At 31.1% G+C, this 16645-nt stretch overlaps 2 protein-coding genes across 6 annotated transcripts; both read right to left on the bottom strand.

Annotated features, from left to right (window-relative positions):
* Positions 1-6932: 6932 nt before the first annotated feature.
* Positions 6933-9907, bottom strand: LOC114190365 (chaperone protein dnaJ 6-like). The gene is made up of 8 exons (XM_028079215.2): positions 9705-9907; positions 8570-8668; positions 8383-8484; positions 8091-8150; positions 7894-8000; positions 7726-7808; positions 7387-7477; positions 6933-7306 (listed from the first exon to the last, which is right to left on the bottom strand). Exons 1-8 carry the CDS (start codon positions 9792-9794, stop codon positions 7099-7101), a joined length of 840 nt encoding a protein of 279 aa, XP_027935016.1. The 5' UTR covers positions 9795-9907; the 3' UTR covers positions 6933-7098.
* A 1133-nt stretch (positions 9908-11040) lies between these two features.
* On the bottom strand, positions 11041-16325 carry LOC114191989 (Tetratricopeptide repeat (TPR)-like superfamily protein). Of its 5 annotated transcripts, none has more exons than XR_003606047.2 (3): positions 15771-16325; positions 11562-14645; positions 11041-11459 (listed from the first exon to the last, which is right to left on the bottom strand). XR_003606047.2 is itself a non-coding variant. In XM_028081484.2 (2 exons), the coding sequence occupies exons 1-2, from the start codon at positions 16244-16246 to the stop codon at positions 12977-12979; spliced, it is 2145 nt and encodes a 714-aa protein (XP_027937285.2). In that variant the 5' UTR covers positions 16247-16325; the 3' UTR covers positions 11041-12976. The 5 variants fall into 5 exon arrangements, 1 of the variants encoding a protein (XP_027937285.2); XR_003606044.2 differs by having other exon boundaries at positions 11041-12373; positions 12574-14645; XR_003606045.2 differs by having other exon boundaries at positions 11041-12366; positions 12574-14645.
* Between the last annotated feature and the right edge of the window lie 320 nt (positions 16326-16645).

The following is a 16645-nucleotide window of genomic DNA, read 5'->3' as shown; positions in this document are numbered from 1 at the left end:
ACTTCGAGCCAATTTAATTTCTCAATTTTTGAACTGCGTGAATTTGACCATTTTAACTGATGTGTTTCATAATAGTATTTGTATTTGAGTTGTTTACAGGGTTTGAAACATTTATAGTTCAATGTTACTTGAGAAACGCATTTGAAACGTCAAATAAAACTTAACTAAATTTGGTTAAAATGATTAAATTCACATAATTCTAAAAGTTTCATAAAAAGACTAATTTCAATTTTCACTAAAAGTCAAGGGACCAAAAACATATTTAACCCTAAAAAAATTATGAATGAGTTTCATTACTTTAAAAGATATTATCTCTCTAGAAACCACTTTTTTAGAACTCTTTATTTTCTCCCTTTTCTATCTTACAATTTGTTCATTTGTTTAGAAATCTGAGACCGTTTAAGTGATCCTCTCGGCGAACTCTTTCTTTCCAACTGATAAGTTTCTCAGTTTAAGTAAGTTATGTTTCCTATCCTACCCTTCTCTCTAAGCTCAAATATGTTTTGTTCTTGCATGTAACTTCCTTTGCTTACATGTGCCGTTAGAATCTTCTATATGACTCTATGTTGATCAATGATTATAATGGTATGATCTAATAATTTTTGTGATATTTATATGTATAGATAGAGTCTTTTATAGAATCAAAGTTGTTTTGGTCTTTTAATAGTTGTTTGAATTGTTTTACAAGTGAAGGAAGCTAAATTTTGGTTTTTACATGTTTTATGATATAATTATTAACTGCAAAGTGGGTGTTGTATAAGCTTGAACTTTGAATTATTGTTGGATGTGGTATATACTAATTTGGCTTGTTGAATCTATTAATTTGTAGTGATTTATGTCTTTGAATTGTGAGAGTATGAAGTATGTAAACTGGTTGTGGATAAGAGTACCTCTATAAGATTTTTTAGTTGAGTATGAACTTAATTGAGTTAAGAACATGAATTTTTAAGTATTTGAGACATTTTTTTAGTGGGAATTAAATATAAGAGATGTCAAATTAATTAATTTAAGCTAAAAGATAAAATTTAGAAGTTCTGAGGTAAGTTAGACGGTGTTATATTTATATTTTATTTTTATACGGATTCGTATCAAATATATTTAAATTCTTAAAAATAATATATAAAATAGTTTTATTAATCAAAGATAAAGAACAAATAATAATATTAAATTACTTCTCTCTATATTTTTTAGGTTAATATTATTGTTATTTTTAGTGACAATAAAAAATTATTTACGATATTACAAGGAAAACTCTATAATGAGAGAATATGAAATATGGTTTTAAAAGAAATGTCACTCTTTTTTTCTTTTTTGTGTTAATTAGATTAGATTTAATACTGAAAAAACTTGGCCACAATATTAGACAATATGTTGATTTTTCATATAAGATTATTAGTTTGGATTGCATAGTGAACCTTCCATCCATATCTTGTTTGGAGTATTAATATGATTTATATATTTTTATTATAACAAATAAAATTAATTCTTTTACATACTAATATTTTGGTTTAAGTATGTTAAAACAAGAAGAGACGATCCTATACTCATTAAACTATTATCATAAGAATGTTTAAGGTTTTTTTTTTTCAATTGTCTTCTATGACGTTGCATAAGAAATCTTATTGGATCAAGATACATTATGTTATGTAATATTTAAATTTACTTTTGAAATTATTACACTGTTGAAGAGTTTTGAAGTTGAGTCATATAAATAAGAAAATATTAGACACAACAAAGTTACCTTTTTTTTCTTCTTGGGAGTATATGTTAAATTTAGTGTTAGATAGTTTTTTAAGCATAAAATAAAATAGTTATTTTTGTAAATCATTTACTTTAAAAAATTGATTTCTTCCAAAAAAAAAGTGTTTAAATTTCATGTTCTCTTTTAAAGAGTTTTCTTGCTATTTAATAACATTTTTCCTTTATTGGTAATATAGAATATCATAAAAGTGACAAAAAAAAAATACCTATTTGCTTTTATCTTAAATAGTACAGTTTTTTTTTTTTAATGTACTATGCTATTTCCTATATCACTTTCTTTGTGACAACATTTACTACTTCAAACATGGTTCTCATTGTACTTCTTAGATTTCAACACCTCTTGTTTCTGTTGAACACTCCAAACTTAATTCTACTTTTTAGTTAGTTCGTTATAATGTCATTTTTATTTCTTAATTACTTTAGCAATGGTTTTTGTTATGTCTGCTAAGTTTTTATTATACAAATATTTCATATATTAGAATTTAGCAAACTTAAATGGTACACTCATCAAATTTAGTAAGTTAGATTAGAAATTTAGGAATTTAAAATACCAAAACCATGTACAAACATATAAAATATTATTTGAAATAAAATTTTTATATGTATTACCAAAATATTAAGATTAAGCAACTATAGAATAACATTGACACCACAACCTTAGACGATCTCTTTTGTTTGTGATTGTGGGACGTGCTAACCAAATATAATCAATTAGGATGTCCCACATATTTAATATAAATTATTATGCATGAAAAAAATAATTAAAATATAAAGTGATCACCAACTAATATTCAAAACAAATAATCAACTCATAGAAATTATAATGTTTTGCTCTCCTAATAAAATAGTTTAGGATTTTTTTTCATAATTTTAATCCTTCATTTTTAATCATTTGTCATTTTGGATTTTAATTTCTTTTAAGCAATTTTAATTTATTTGGTAACCAACCGTTTATTTCTTTATAATATAATACAGGGAAAAACACATTATACTAGTAAGAAAATGCTCAAAACAATTAGTCCTTGCATATATTTAAAAAGGAAAAAAAAGTAATAGAAATTCCAGATACTTTAACATTCTTTTACAAAAGAAACTTTGATATTTTTTTTTTATCTTTTAGTATGATCTTAGTTTTATTTTTGTTAATTATGGTTCTTATAACTTTTCATTATTTTTAATCTTTGTAAAATTTGAAATCATTTATTCATTATTTATAAAAAAGCGTGGGTTTTAATTTTAGTTTCTGTAAAATATTTTTCTTCAAGTTTTGTCCATTCACAAATTTTAATTGTGGCTTTTTAGTCTTTAAATATTCATTTTAAGATAAATTACATGTTTTAGATAAGGTAGATTATTGTTTAGATGATAGATGCTGACATTGGATTACAATACTAATATTTGTCACCATAAATTGGTAAATAATATTTTTTAAATAAGGGTTAAATAAAGTTTAAGAAGACTATTAGAGTTTTTAAAAATAGGGTGATGAGTAAAGGGTTTAGGTGTGAGAACCCAAATATTCATTCTACAGAAAACTATTTTCTTATCTGTAAACATAGCTTCCCCCCTCCCCAACAAAAAAAAAAACTTTCCTTTCTCTTCTAAAATTTTGAATCAGCTCCCATCATTTTTGAAGAATCAACACTAGTACAGTAATTTACGGGAAGAACCCCATCAAAACCCTCAATCAATTTCTCTTAATGGTGAGTTCGAAAATTCTATCTATTCTTTAAGAGCAACCTGTTTTCCCTTGCTCGCAAGCTTATATTCAGTTTCATATTACCTCTTTCGTTTTTAATGAATCCCTCTCTATTTATGATCCTAAAACTTTTGCCTTGGTCGTTAATCGGACACTTGATTTTGTAGATAATGATTATTGCGTGTGATGTTGGTTAAGAGATGAGAGCAGAGTTAGATAAACTTGATCAGGTAAGGGAAGATAATTTTTTTGAAAACTTTAATGTTTTATGGCTAAATTAAAAAATTGTGGTACAAATAGTGTGATTGCTTGTTTGTGTAAAGTTGAGAAGAGTGAGTTTGATTAATAGTGTTAGTAGTATGGTATTGTATGAATAGAGAAAGTTATGAAAATTTGAGTAATGTGTTTGATTTGAACTCTAGGAGTATAAATATATGATGGTGGAAAATGTTGAAATAAAGAAATTAACTGTTAAAGAAATATTAGAAATATGGTATTGCATGAAGGGATTAAAGAAGAATTGACCTATAAGAGAAGTGAAGAATGAATCTGACGTTGATGATGTTATAGTGACGTTATTGTTTATATTTGAAAGATGTGATGTATTTCATGTGATATGGTAATTTTTATAGAATTGATGAATTAATTAGAGACATGCTTAAACTGATCATCCTTATGGTGTGTAAAAAGTTGGAAATATGCATAGAATAATGTAATATTGAATGTGATACAGTGTTTATATATATATATATATATATATATATATATATATATATATATATATATATATATATATATATATATATATAAAGGAAGTAGTAGATTTATGTGATTGTTATAATGTCCTGAAATTATTTTTATTAGAAATGGTTTATATGTTACTAAATAGTTTCTTTGTATTCAACCAATTATGTTTATGATTATGTTGAGTTATGCTTGATATTGTATGAGAAATAGTGAAGATTTAGTGTGTTTGGGTTGTCAAATTAGTTATTTTCAAAGAGAAATGCTAATATAGGGTGAATCTAAGTGTATTGAAAGGTATTTGTTATGTGGAACTATCCTTACATAGAGGAAGATAATTAGGTAGTGAAAGTCAAAGGAGACTTCACTTTGCAGACAGTATGATACAAAAGAGGATCATACTTATGAAGCTAGTGAAGTTAACCCTATCAGTACGGGTGAAATGTATGAATTACCCGTGATAAAAAATTATAAAAAAAAAAAGAGATGAAGGATAGTATGACAGATGCAAAGTCTTATGAGTTCATTCAATACACTAGTCTTCTTCCAAAAGACTGAGTCTAACTATTACTCTTTAGTTTAATACTTGATTGATCTTTATTTTATACATCCAAAGGATTTATTTTGACAATTTTTTTGTGTGTGAAAATTATAGAATTTTTGAATTAGATTTTAGTTATGTGATAATTAGTTTGTCCTTGCAATTATGTGCGTTTTTTATTTTTTTTCTTTTGCCATAATCATATTTTGAATATGAGAGTAGATATAGAAGCTAATAAAGATAGTAACACTAGAGCTGGAATGGATAACTAACGGAGTAGTATAGAAATATATTAGATGTTATTTTATTTTTATAACCTCTTGAAAAACTATATTAAGTTCTTAGTTCACAATTTTTTATTATGAATTCTGTTGATCACCTTTTTAAAATATAGAGTTTTTTAGTTTAAGAACAGTAAGGAAAGTAAATTTAATTCTAATTACTAAAATGTTAAAATTAGGACCGTTACATTAAGAATCATTTAAGTTAAAAACACTTTTTAGTATAAGTTTTCACAAATAATGTGTGAACAGTACCATGAGCTTGTACAACTGTTGCTTTTTAGTATAACTTTTGATTATTATATGATTATTTTGGAAGAGACTTTTTAATTTTATTAAACAAATAAATAAAAAAGCTTTTCAAACAAATAAATAAAAAAGTAACCAAACAAATCTTAAATATTTTAAAAAAATTGCTCAAAAATATTTTAAAATAAACGAAAACCCACAAATAAGACATTCTTATGAACGAGTATTATTTGACCTTTTATTATTTATTTATTTTTATCTAATTTCCAAAATCAGCAGGAATCTAGCCAGTGTGATATGACATGACATCTACTAGTTAAGAATAACAAGTCCACAATGTTTTTCACTCAAATGGCAAATTCATGTAAGTTGTCATGACAGATTTTTTTCTCACCAATAGATGAAATTTATCTATTTATATTATAAAAATAATATCTTTTAAAAAATTATGAAAGTTGGTAAATTGTGCTTGAAAGAGTATTTTATTATAAAGGAGTTGTAATTGAAAACACTCCTCTGTTTTTATATCTTTTACACTTTAATTGTTTAGCTTTTAAGCATATTTTAAATTATTTTGTTTTTCAATGGTTGTGTTTACTTTCAAAACTAACATAATATATTCAAACATAAAAATGCATCATGATAATCACATTTAATTTTTTAGTAGAAAAGTCCTAAAATCTTCATTTGACTATGACTTCTAATGAAATTAAAAATAAATACAGAAAAAGATGTGGTTATAATCACACATCTTTACAATGTCAAGATTTAAAAACCCAATAAAAACTCTAGTGACAATTGAGTGGTAAGAAAGAAAGAAAAAAGAGCAAACAGGTTCAACAATGTCACATGACATGATCGCATGATGCATGAAAGACATTCATACTTATGAATTAGAATGAATCAATAACGGTCAGCAAATAATTAATGCACACATGATATCAAACACATCACATGCATGTATCAAATAATTGCTTCCATCTTTTCTATCTAGAAAGGAATGCCTTTATCACCCCAGCACTTCACCTCTATGTGCATGTGTTTCAAAAATAATAAGCAAATAGATTAATCCATAATGTATTAGAGTTCTGCACTTTTTAGCTACATCAAAGCATTTAGATCAAAAAACACAAATTTGGGTTAGTGAAATTTAAATCTTTAACATACAATTATATTGAATACTAGAAGAATCTTTTATTACTCAATTATATCATCCTATTTGAACAAGATTATCTCCTGAAAAACATATTGATGAAATAAAAAAATTGCACCACTAAATGGCAAATTCATGTAAGCCCATAATGCATTCAAACTTCCAGTTGGCAGAGCATAAAACAAACTTAGGGAAGCAATTATTCAACTGATATTTTTCTTTTTTTGCATTTTCAAACATATGAAAGTAAAAATATTTATTAGGTTATAAAATAAATTTTAGGATATTTTCTCTTTCCATGAAAACACAATTTTAGATATGTCTAAGAATATCATTCCGGTTATAATATTCCTGAAGATGCAATATCATATACAATGAAACAATCACCATGTCATACGTCACTAAATTATCCTGGGGTACCGAATCAAAAACTAGCTTTTAGACCCTGTTGTTTTAATGCACAAAATTTTTCTGAGAATGTTGAAGAAGTTAATGGATGTGTCATTTAAATCAAATAGTGATAAAATTGAAACAGAGAAAACTGATAGTTGATGAACATAAAAGCCTAACACTTTTAGGAAAGTTCCTGATGTTGCAGCATTGACAGTAACCAGCCACAAATTAACTATCCTTCAGCAGAAAAGAAGAATTTTCACAAACAATGAATTGGTTATCTTTGCTTTGACTTTTTTGAGGACCTACGCTTTTCCAGTTTTCTCTGTGTAGCTTCAAATTCCTCTTCAGAGGGTTCTGGCATTTGATCCCCACCATACTTTGAAATTAGAGATGAGAACATAGAATTAAGGCGGTTTTTCCTCTCATGTTGACGCTGTGATATGATGGCACACAGATCTGTTTCTGATTGTTCCTTTGATGATCTGCAGAAGATTTAAACATCAGTATGCCTAAGTTACAGCGCAACAGAAAAAGATAAAATCAACCCTGCTGATAAACTTACTTTGCCTGCCTTCTTACGGGACTGGTAGGTGGTTTGGTTTCTGATATTTTTTTTGCCCATTTCTTGTAGGCTTTTGTTTCCTTTAGTTCTCCTACATGAACGAAGAGAGGAGAACAAGCACCAAGGAAAATGAACAACCCGTGTAAAATATTTGTCTGTATTAATATGCTGAATATCTCTGCTTAAAATAAAGGTGACTGCATAGTCTCCATGTTATCAACTTCAAAATCCATCCCAGATATTCAAAATTCAATACAGTTCTTTTCTATCAGTGAAACCCACGTCTAGATCAGACGTCTGGTATAAACTTGGACAAAATATAGATAGTGATATTCTTACCAGCAGCTATAGTCTCATCAAGAATATCCTTGAATCGGTGCGAATCAAGTTTAGGATCTGAACAAAGCATTGAACAGAATAACCTGCAAAGGGAGGGAAGTTTACCAGTTATCAAGCTGAAGTCCTTTACCTGACATAACGTTCTTGCTAATCACAATGTCTTTTTACCTATCCATTTTACCCTTGTACTTCTTGTAGAGGTTAATCAAATCATTTTTCTCGGAATCAGATCCCCTATAGTTTGCTTCAAACTCCTCAATATCAGCTTCAGTGACCTATTGACAAATATTACAAAACTACATAGATGGAAACAAGTATACCACAATGGATACTGAAGAAAAGGGATCATATACTAAAACATGTACCTTCTTGTACATTGCTTTGAAATATTCTTTGAGATTCTGAACAACTTCCCCTGCAAGCTCCTGTTTTTTTCAGAAATAGTAAGAAGTTAAGTTGTATATATCCAGAACAATGCTAAAGTATCCTGAAATTCCAATCTTTCATTTTGTTGTAGTGTTATACAGTGATATTGTTATATTGAGAGAACAATTTCCTCCAAAATCTCCAGTGAGTTGGAAATTTTACATATAAACAACCTATTCAAACATTGCAAATTACAAATCAATTATATTATGACTTTACTGAAACACTTACGGCATCATCAACACAACCAGTCTGATCATAAACAGCCCGCTTTTCTTCATCCCCAAGAATTGAGAAAACATGTTGTAATTGTTGAAACTTAGCTTTAGCTTCCTGTAAAAGATGACCAATTACAACCTAAAGATATCTATTATTTTAGTAAATCAATTAGAACAGCCGGAATGGTTAGGCAAAACACCTCATCACCAGGGTTCTTATCAGGATGCAGCCTCAATGCCAACTTGTGGTATGCCTTCTTTATTTCCTGTTGAGATGCTGTTGGCTCCACACCAAGAACCTAACAGAAAAATCAAGCAAAAGGTCACTAACCAAAACATCCTTGTTCATTAGCACCAAGAATAGAACAATAATTTGAAGAATGCCCATGAGCTTAAGTGTGTCAAATGCGCAAGAGAATAGGAAACACTGGAAATACTGATTTCTTCTTTTGTAAAGATGAGTACATAGGAAATTTTATTCTCTTGTCCCAAAGACATCAAACCAATTGTCTATACTAAGGGAGGAGCAAAATGAACGTGACTGTGCAGTTGTGATCCTTAAATTCCTATGTCAAGGGACATTCAGGTAATTATTTTCCAAAGATTGCTATTAACATCCTCTCTAAATCTTTTAAAAGTTATCAAAAAGGACAAAATTAGTGAATGAAAGTTCATTCACACTCACCACTACTGTATAAGACGTACTGATACTATGTAAATCATAAGTGAGACTCATTGAATGCAGAAGGAGATCCACATAATTGTTATTTACAATAAGTTTCAGCCAATACTGGAGAGAATTTAAGAGTGTGTTGTCTAGCATCCCTTATTTCCATGGTTCTTGGTATATCCTTACAAAAAAAGAAGAAGAAAAGAGACTAGTATCTGAAAATTAGTTCAAAACTTCAACTACATGTCTAATGATCCCATATCCTTCCACTCAGACCAGTAAAATCAATCTAAGTTGTTGTATGGAACTCAATGGATAAATAAGTATGAGACAAAGGAAAAAGATGTTACAATGGTTTTTCAACTAACAACATTATATTCAATCATTATTCACTGCAAAGACAAACACCATTAGCACCAGAACAATCTCTCTTCAAAGTCCCAATCGAAATACACCAAAAAATGTAAAATATATAATACAAAATCCCAACAAACACAACCTAGAGGTTTAAGAATTGAACCCTGATAAGACTATGTGTCAAACTGAAAAAGGAAAAACAAAACTCATCGCTACTCATATAAGATGAAATAAAATAAGAAAAAATAGGTACAATAATACGATTTGCTAAGTGATAAAGACTGAAGCGTTAAGATAATGTGAAGTACCTGATAGAGGGTGTTCTCGTTGTGATCAGAAGAGTGGGTTTCGAATCCCTCATCATCATCAGAAACCCTACTTCTCTTCTTCTTCCCCATTTTGTTTAAGGTTATGATATAGATATTCGGTTTGATGTGAAATGAATTTTATAAGTATAAATAAAGAAAGAAATAAAAATAACTAGAAAAATTGAGATTTAGTCAATTTGTTCCCGCCTTTCTCTTGTGGTCTCAGTCTTTTCCCCCGCTGGGGACCTGTTTTATGTATAAAAAATGTTCAATCCCATTTAGACAAACCCAATTGCAATTAATGAATGTGTTTTAATAATTTAAACAAGATATCATACTGTAATTTTATAATACAAAATGTAAAAAAATGAATTTATAATATATATTTGAAATATATATAAAAATATTTAAACATAATATATGTATCATATTTAAACTAAAATTTTAATGATGTACATCAATATTTATTAATAACAATAAGTTTAACTTTTTTAAAAGTTTAAATTATAATTTATTAGTTTTGTGAAACTAACTTGACTGAGTCATATACTGGTTTTACTATTTTTTAACAACAATTTTAGCCTTTTTATTTGATGGAAACCATAAGTATATTTTTACTTCAACACTTCCATAATTTAAGAAAATATTATAAAAACACTTTGATAGTTAGTTTATTAAAAACAAATACTAATTTATCTCTCTCTGTATATGACTCATAACCTATGTTTCACACACATGTAATTTATGGTGAAAACAATTTTCTAATGCTACTTAGGATTCTTGTAAGGAAAATGTTGAACTCTTCGATAAATTATTAATAAATAACTAGAAAGAAAGGTTATATGCACGGAGGAGTAAGAAAAAAAAATTAAAATTATTCCCACTTCTTAGCTTATTTAGGCGACTTCATTTTGAATCTCTTTGACTAAATAGTTTCTAGTGCTATTCTACCTGTTTGTTCTACCTGTTTGGATAAGAGAGCAAGCATACCATATTTTAATTTCTTCAAATTACTACAAGAAAACTATCCCTTTATCATCACACAAAAGTTTAAACTACAAAATGTTTACATTACATTCAACTTTAGCATAATTAACCTTAATTTGGTTGAAGCTATACTTTATCATCAACCATTTACGTTTGGTCTATGTCTATTTAAAAAAAAAAAAAATAATAATCTTAATGTCAATCAGACCAGTGCTAAATTTGGCTACATGAACATCGAGCTAACTACTGCTTACTGTAGCTTTTGAAAAAATTTCATTTGTTGTTGTTATATGTCTAAACATGGACATATAATTTAAATTATAAAAAAATAACAATAACATATTAAAAATGATATAGAAATCAGTAAAAGTTTACTGTGATAATGATTCACTCATCCTCATCCAATTATTAATCTTCATAAAGACTATTACAAGGGTCAGAAAAAAAATATAGAGAGAAAAAAAAAGGGTCTTGGTCAAGCATCTTCATCTAAGGATTGACTGTCCATGTAATCTTTGATAGTGTGAATGTCCAGACTCACCACTTTTAGTGTAGAAGTCTAACTGTGCTCCAAAGTTACCATGCCTCAAGGAAACAACAAACTCAATAGCAGAGCCTTAGGTATCTCTTTGGCTACTTTAATCCCCTTCTCAACAGTCACAGCCTCTTGCTCAAGACTCTAAAATGAGTGACATCACATAACAGAGGTTCACAGACAAATTTTGCAGTGTCTTAAACCCTACCTTGACTCTTGTCCCTAGCAAAGTCCTGCAACAAAAGCCAAGCTTTCTGAATTTGGTTAAAACGTTGCTGAGATGCTGAGAATCCTTCCGTTTAAAACAAAACAAGCTGTATAAAAATGATGCATACGTCAACAACTTCCGTTCTATCAAACCCATTGGCAGACTTCTCATTATGACTGACCAAGAAAGCAGGATCCATAAACTTGTCAGATCTTTTGGATGTGTCTCTGTACCTGATGGACAGTGTCATGGTCCTTTTGCTCCTCCCCCTCTCCTCTTCATGTAGATAATTTGTTTCCAATTGCATATTTGATGATCTCTTGAAGATTTAAACATTGAATATTCCTAAACCTTGCAGATAAACTTACTTTGCCTGTCTTCTTGAGGGACTAGTTGGTGGCTTTGTTTCTAATATTTTCTGTGCCCATCTCTTGTAGGCTCTTGCCTCATTTAGTTCTCCCACAGAAATGGAGAAAAGAGAAAATAGGTATCAAGATGAATGTTGAGCAACAAAACAAAAAATATTGTCTATTTTAGTATGCACAATCTCTCTTCACTGATATAACTGAATGGTCTCCCAATTATGGTATGGACTCAGATCTATCTCACATTAGCAAAAATTTATTTTCCTTTTCTAACAGTGAAACCTACGTCTAGATCAAATGATTGATTGATTGATTTGGTGTTACAAGAATATCCTTGTTTTGGGTGAGTCAAATTTAGGATCTGAACAAAGAGTAGAACAGAATAGTCTGCAAAGGGAGGTTACTCCAGAGGTCAGGCTGAAATCCTTTACCCAACAAAAGGTTCTTGCTCAACACAATGTTTTTACCTGATCACATTACCCTTGCATTCCTTGTACAGATCAATCGGATCATTCTCCGGAATCGGATCCCTTATGGATGGATTGCTTCAAACTCCTCAATATCACCCTGTGGTCTATTATTGTATATCAAAGCAACACAAAAGAAAACAAGTCTACTATCACAGTGTGGTATTTTGTACAGTAATCTCAATAAATTCCATCTTTAGTGTTCATGGTGTATTTCCCAATAAAGATATACCAAAAACTAGACCAAAGAACACAGAAGAATAGACTCATAATCAATGACAATAGACTCATAATCAATGACATTTACCTTTACTGTTGCCTGGAAGCCGTAGACCGATGAAGAAAGTCACTGTGCACCTAAAGCTCCACAAAGAAGCCCAAAATCCCTTAGGAGCTCCCATTGCTCGTCCACCCAGTTCTTTGAATACCAGTCTACAACCTCATCTTACTTTCAGCTCCTCTAAGCACCGTCTTTACGTAGAAAATACCTCAACTTTGGCCCTTTTTACCTTCAATTGGAGAAAATAAATATTGGAAACTACATGCCCGGGGATACTAATAGCAAATTTTCTGCTAGAATTTGAATTCCACTTTCTTGCATATCACATCATACACTATGCCCAAGTTTATTCAAAATTGAACTCTGTGTAGGACCTCCATCACATTCAGGTCGTGCTTATACATTTGCAAGAACATATAACCAGTAGCTCTTAGGTTCTGATCCAACTGCAGCCAGGCTGCTTTGTTGTCCCGAAATCACTAATCATATCTCTAACATTAGCTGCTTCTTCCCACTGACCTGCTGCTGCACAGATATTTGATAAGAGCACATAAACTGATGGATTGTCATTCTCTCTTTCCAGAAGAAGTCTGGCAACTGCTCTTCCTAGCTTTAAATTACCATGAGCTGCACAAGCACTAAACATTGACCAGCACATATTAGAATGTGCTCCCAAATATCCATCTTTAATAACGGTCTCTGCCTCATCAAGGTATCCATTGCGACCTAGCAGATCAACTAAGCAAGAAAAATGATCCACACTTGGCAAAATTCCATAAACTTTTACCATTGTATAGAAAATACAGGCACCGTCATCGACCAAACCTGCATGGCTGCAAGCAGAAAGAACTGAAGTAAAGGTAGCCTGGTCTGGTCTGATTCCAGGTGTGGTCTGCATTGCCTCAAAACAGGACACAGCTTCTTTTCCTCGTCCATGCTGTGCATAAGCAGATATTATAGCATTCCAAGAGATTGTATCTCTTTCCACCATTGCACCAAATACTCTCAAAGCCCCATCCAAAGATCCACATTTGGCATACATTGTGACCAAGGCATTACCCAAAGAAACTTCTGAAGAAAAAGCATGTCTTAGTATGTAACAATGAATCTGTTTCCCATGACTCATGGCTGACATGCCAGAACAAATGCTCAGAACAAGACTGAGGGAATAGGCATTTGGCTTGATTTGTGCACGAAGTAACGCAGAGAATTGTTCTAGCCCTTGTAAAGGACGTCCATTCATCAAAAACCCAGATATGATACTGTTCCAAGATATTAAATTTTTATAGGGAACAGCAGAGAAGATTTGAAATGCACAGTTCATCTTCCTATGTCTGCAGTATGCAGAAACTAACACATTCAAAACTTCAATTTTACCAAGCCCACTTTTGCATAGAAGGGAGTGGATCATCTCCACAACTTGCAAGGAATCTGTAGCAACCAGCAAACTTCCATAAGTATACTCGTCTGGTTCAATTCCCTCCCTCCTCATTTTCAAATAGCTCAAAATTGCTTCTTCTTCGAGATTTTCTTGTAAAAGCGTTGAAACCATTATGTTCCATGAAACAACATCCCTTTCTCCCATTCGCTCAAAAATATCTCGAACCTCATAAACCTCCCCAAACCCAGAATACATTGTCAGCATTGCATTGCTCACAGCAACACAACCAATAAGACCCATCTTGATAGCTTGAGCCTGCGCTTGACAACCAGCTCTTAAACATGAACAGGAACTCATGACACTCACAAAGGTAACTTCCGTTGGGCCAAAACAACCCTTTTGCATGTCTCTGAACATCAAAAATGCATCCTCACTTCTCTCCTCACTTGCAAAACCATCTATCATTGCATTATACGTAACATAATCACACGTGCCACCTTCTTCTGCTTCCTCAAACACCTCACAAGCATCCACAACACACCCACACTTAAAATACATAGTGATCAAAGAATTAACCACAGAAGTCCAACCCAAAAAACCACTTTTGATAACCACCGAATGCACGTGCCTTCCATAATCCAAAAGTTCCAAAGAGCACAAACTCAACATGGTGGCAAAAGTGTATTTATCAGCCTTAACACCCATATTTTGCATGTCCCTGAAACACAATATTTCCAGTCAAATAATATCACGGCATGCCACATACATTCACTTTTTTCAATTTTAACCTTTTAAATAAAAATGAGAAAAAAATTATTAAAGTAAGAGGAAGATTTCTTTTTATATTAGGCAAAAGAGATGTTCCATGTGCGAGGCAATCCTACCCAATTCAGTAGGACTATTATGCGCAACTAAACTGTCCCTCCATGTATTTAATAGAGTTGCCTACATAGGGTTAAATTCAACTGACTACGCTGATACAGTTATGTGCAAGTTGATCCACACGTTCGGTGATAAGTAAAAGGATAATGGTAGAAAAAGGTAAGAAAAAAAGTAAACAATTCCAGCTGTTAATGTTTATATTTCAACACATTCATGATTTATTATGTATGTGCATGTAATATCTATTTCCAATTTTCTCATCAATAATGAATTGTTATTTGGAGGAGTTGAATCTAGCAAATAATGAATGTGATGCAATATCACTTGTTAATTTCATAGGAAGTTTAACTTCTACACTTTTTTAGTATAAAGAGTTCTAAATTCAACCAATAAAAAATCATTATAGCACGACTCTTATAATTGTTACAGGAAAAAAAAAGAAAAGAAAACTTATCAAACGTGACAAGTAGAATGAGTGTAAAAACTTCATACTATTAGACTATGTATATTACTGAGAAAGGTTAGTTATACACTCTAACACACTTTTTTGAATACATCACCTACTATTGGCATATTTCTTTTTAAATAAAAAAAATTGGCGGGTTTGACATCTTATTTAATGACTCTGTTTTAATTTCATTGTTTACAATACATTCCAACAAGTTCAGTCTTAACAATAAAATAGATATATCAATAATTATATTAAAATCTAAAATTGTAAAAGAATGAAGAGTAAATAGAAAAACAGTATAGAAGAGTAGCTTCTTATGAAATCTCCTGATTAGAGTAAACTTGGTAAAATTTAAATTTTTTGAAAAAGATATGATCCAAGTAGAACAATAACCTCTGTTTTTACAAGCCCTCTAGCATTTTTTATGATACCTTTTATATATTTCCCAGCTAAAGTGTTGATATTACTTAATTTACCGCTAAAGCGAGTTCCTAACCTAACTTTGATCACCTGAACAAGTTAAAAGCAAGACCTTCATGGCCCTTGTCCGCACACCCGGTAATGACAGCGTTCCAGACAGCCACGTGTCGTTTGGGAATTTGGTCGAACAGTTGAAGGGCATGGGTAACAGGGGCCAGTTTGGCGCAGGCAGAGAGCAGCGTAGTCCACGAATACGCGTCGGGGCAACGGATTTCGGTGAACGCGCGTTCGACGGAGGCGAGGTCGTGGGTCTTGGCGTAGAGCGAGAGGAGGGAGTTGGCGACGTGGGAGTGGGCCCAGAGCCCTGTTCGGACTGCGTGCGCATGGAGCTGGGGGCCGAAGGTGGTGTGGCGCGCGTTGGCGGCGGCGGTGAGGGCGGCGGAGAGGGTGTAGTGGTCAGGTGTGAAGGAAGAGTGGGCGAGAACGAAGAGGGTGAGGGATTGGGTGTGGTGGTTGGAGCGAGTGAGGTCTGCTAGCATTTGATTCAGCTTCAGCAGACCTTTCATTTCTCATTTGCTTATGAAACAGAGACACTATGAAGAAAGAAGAAGAAGAAGAAGAAAAAGGAAAAGAAGTGTACCAGACCAAACAATTAGTGATACTAATTTTTGCAAAATATGAAATTTTATATAATCAAATTTTGAGGATTAAATAATATTGTGACAACGTTGTTTTGTATTTAAAATTTAAAACTTAAATAGAAAACATAAATTTATTATTTAAGTTTATATTAATTGTGTATATGCATTTTTTTAATGTTTTGACAAAAAATTAAAATGTTAAAAATATAAATATTATTAATTAACAAATTAAGCAGGTTGACAAATTAAAATTAAAACATATAGAAGATTATTAAAAGCTGGAAAAGCAATAATGAAACATAAAGATTGATGTTACTTATGTCG

The sequence above is a fragment of the Vigna unguiculata genome, chromosome 7, assembly GCF_037176805.1.
Source record: "Vigna unguiculata cultivar grain cowpea cultivar isolate G323 ecotype 2 chromosome 7, ASM3717680v1, whole genome shotgun sequence".
NCBI classification, from domain to species: Eukaryota; Viridiplantae; Streptophyta; class Magnoliopsida; order Fabales; family Fabaceae; genus Vigna; species Vigna unguiculata.
This window is presented reverse-complemented; position numbering and strand designations above follow the sequence as displayed.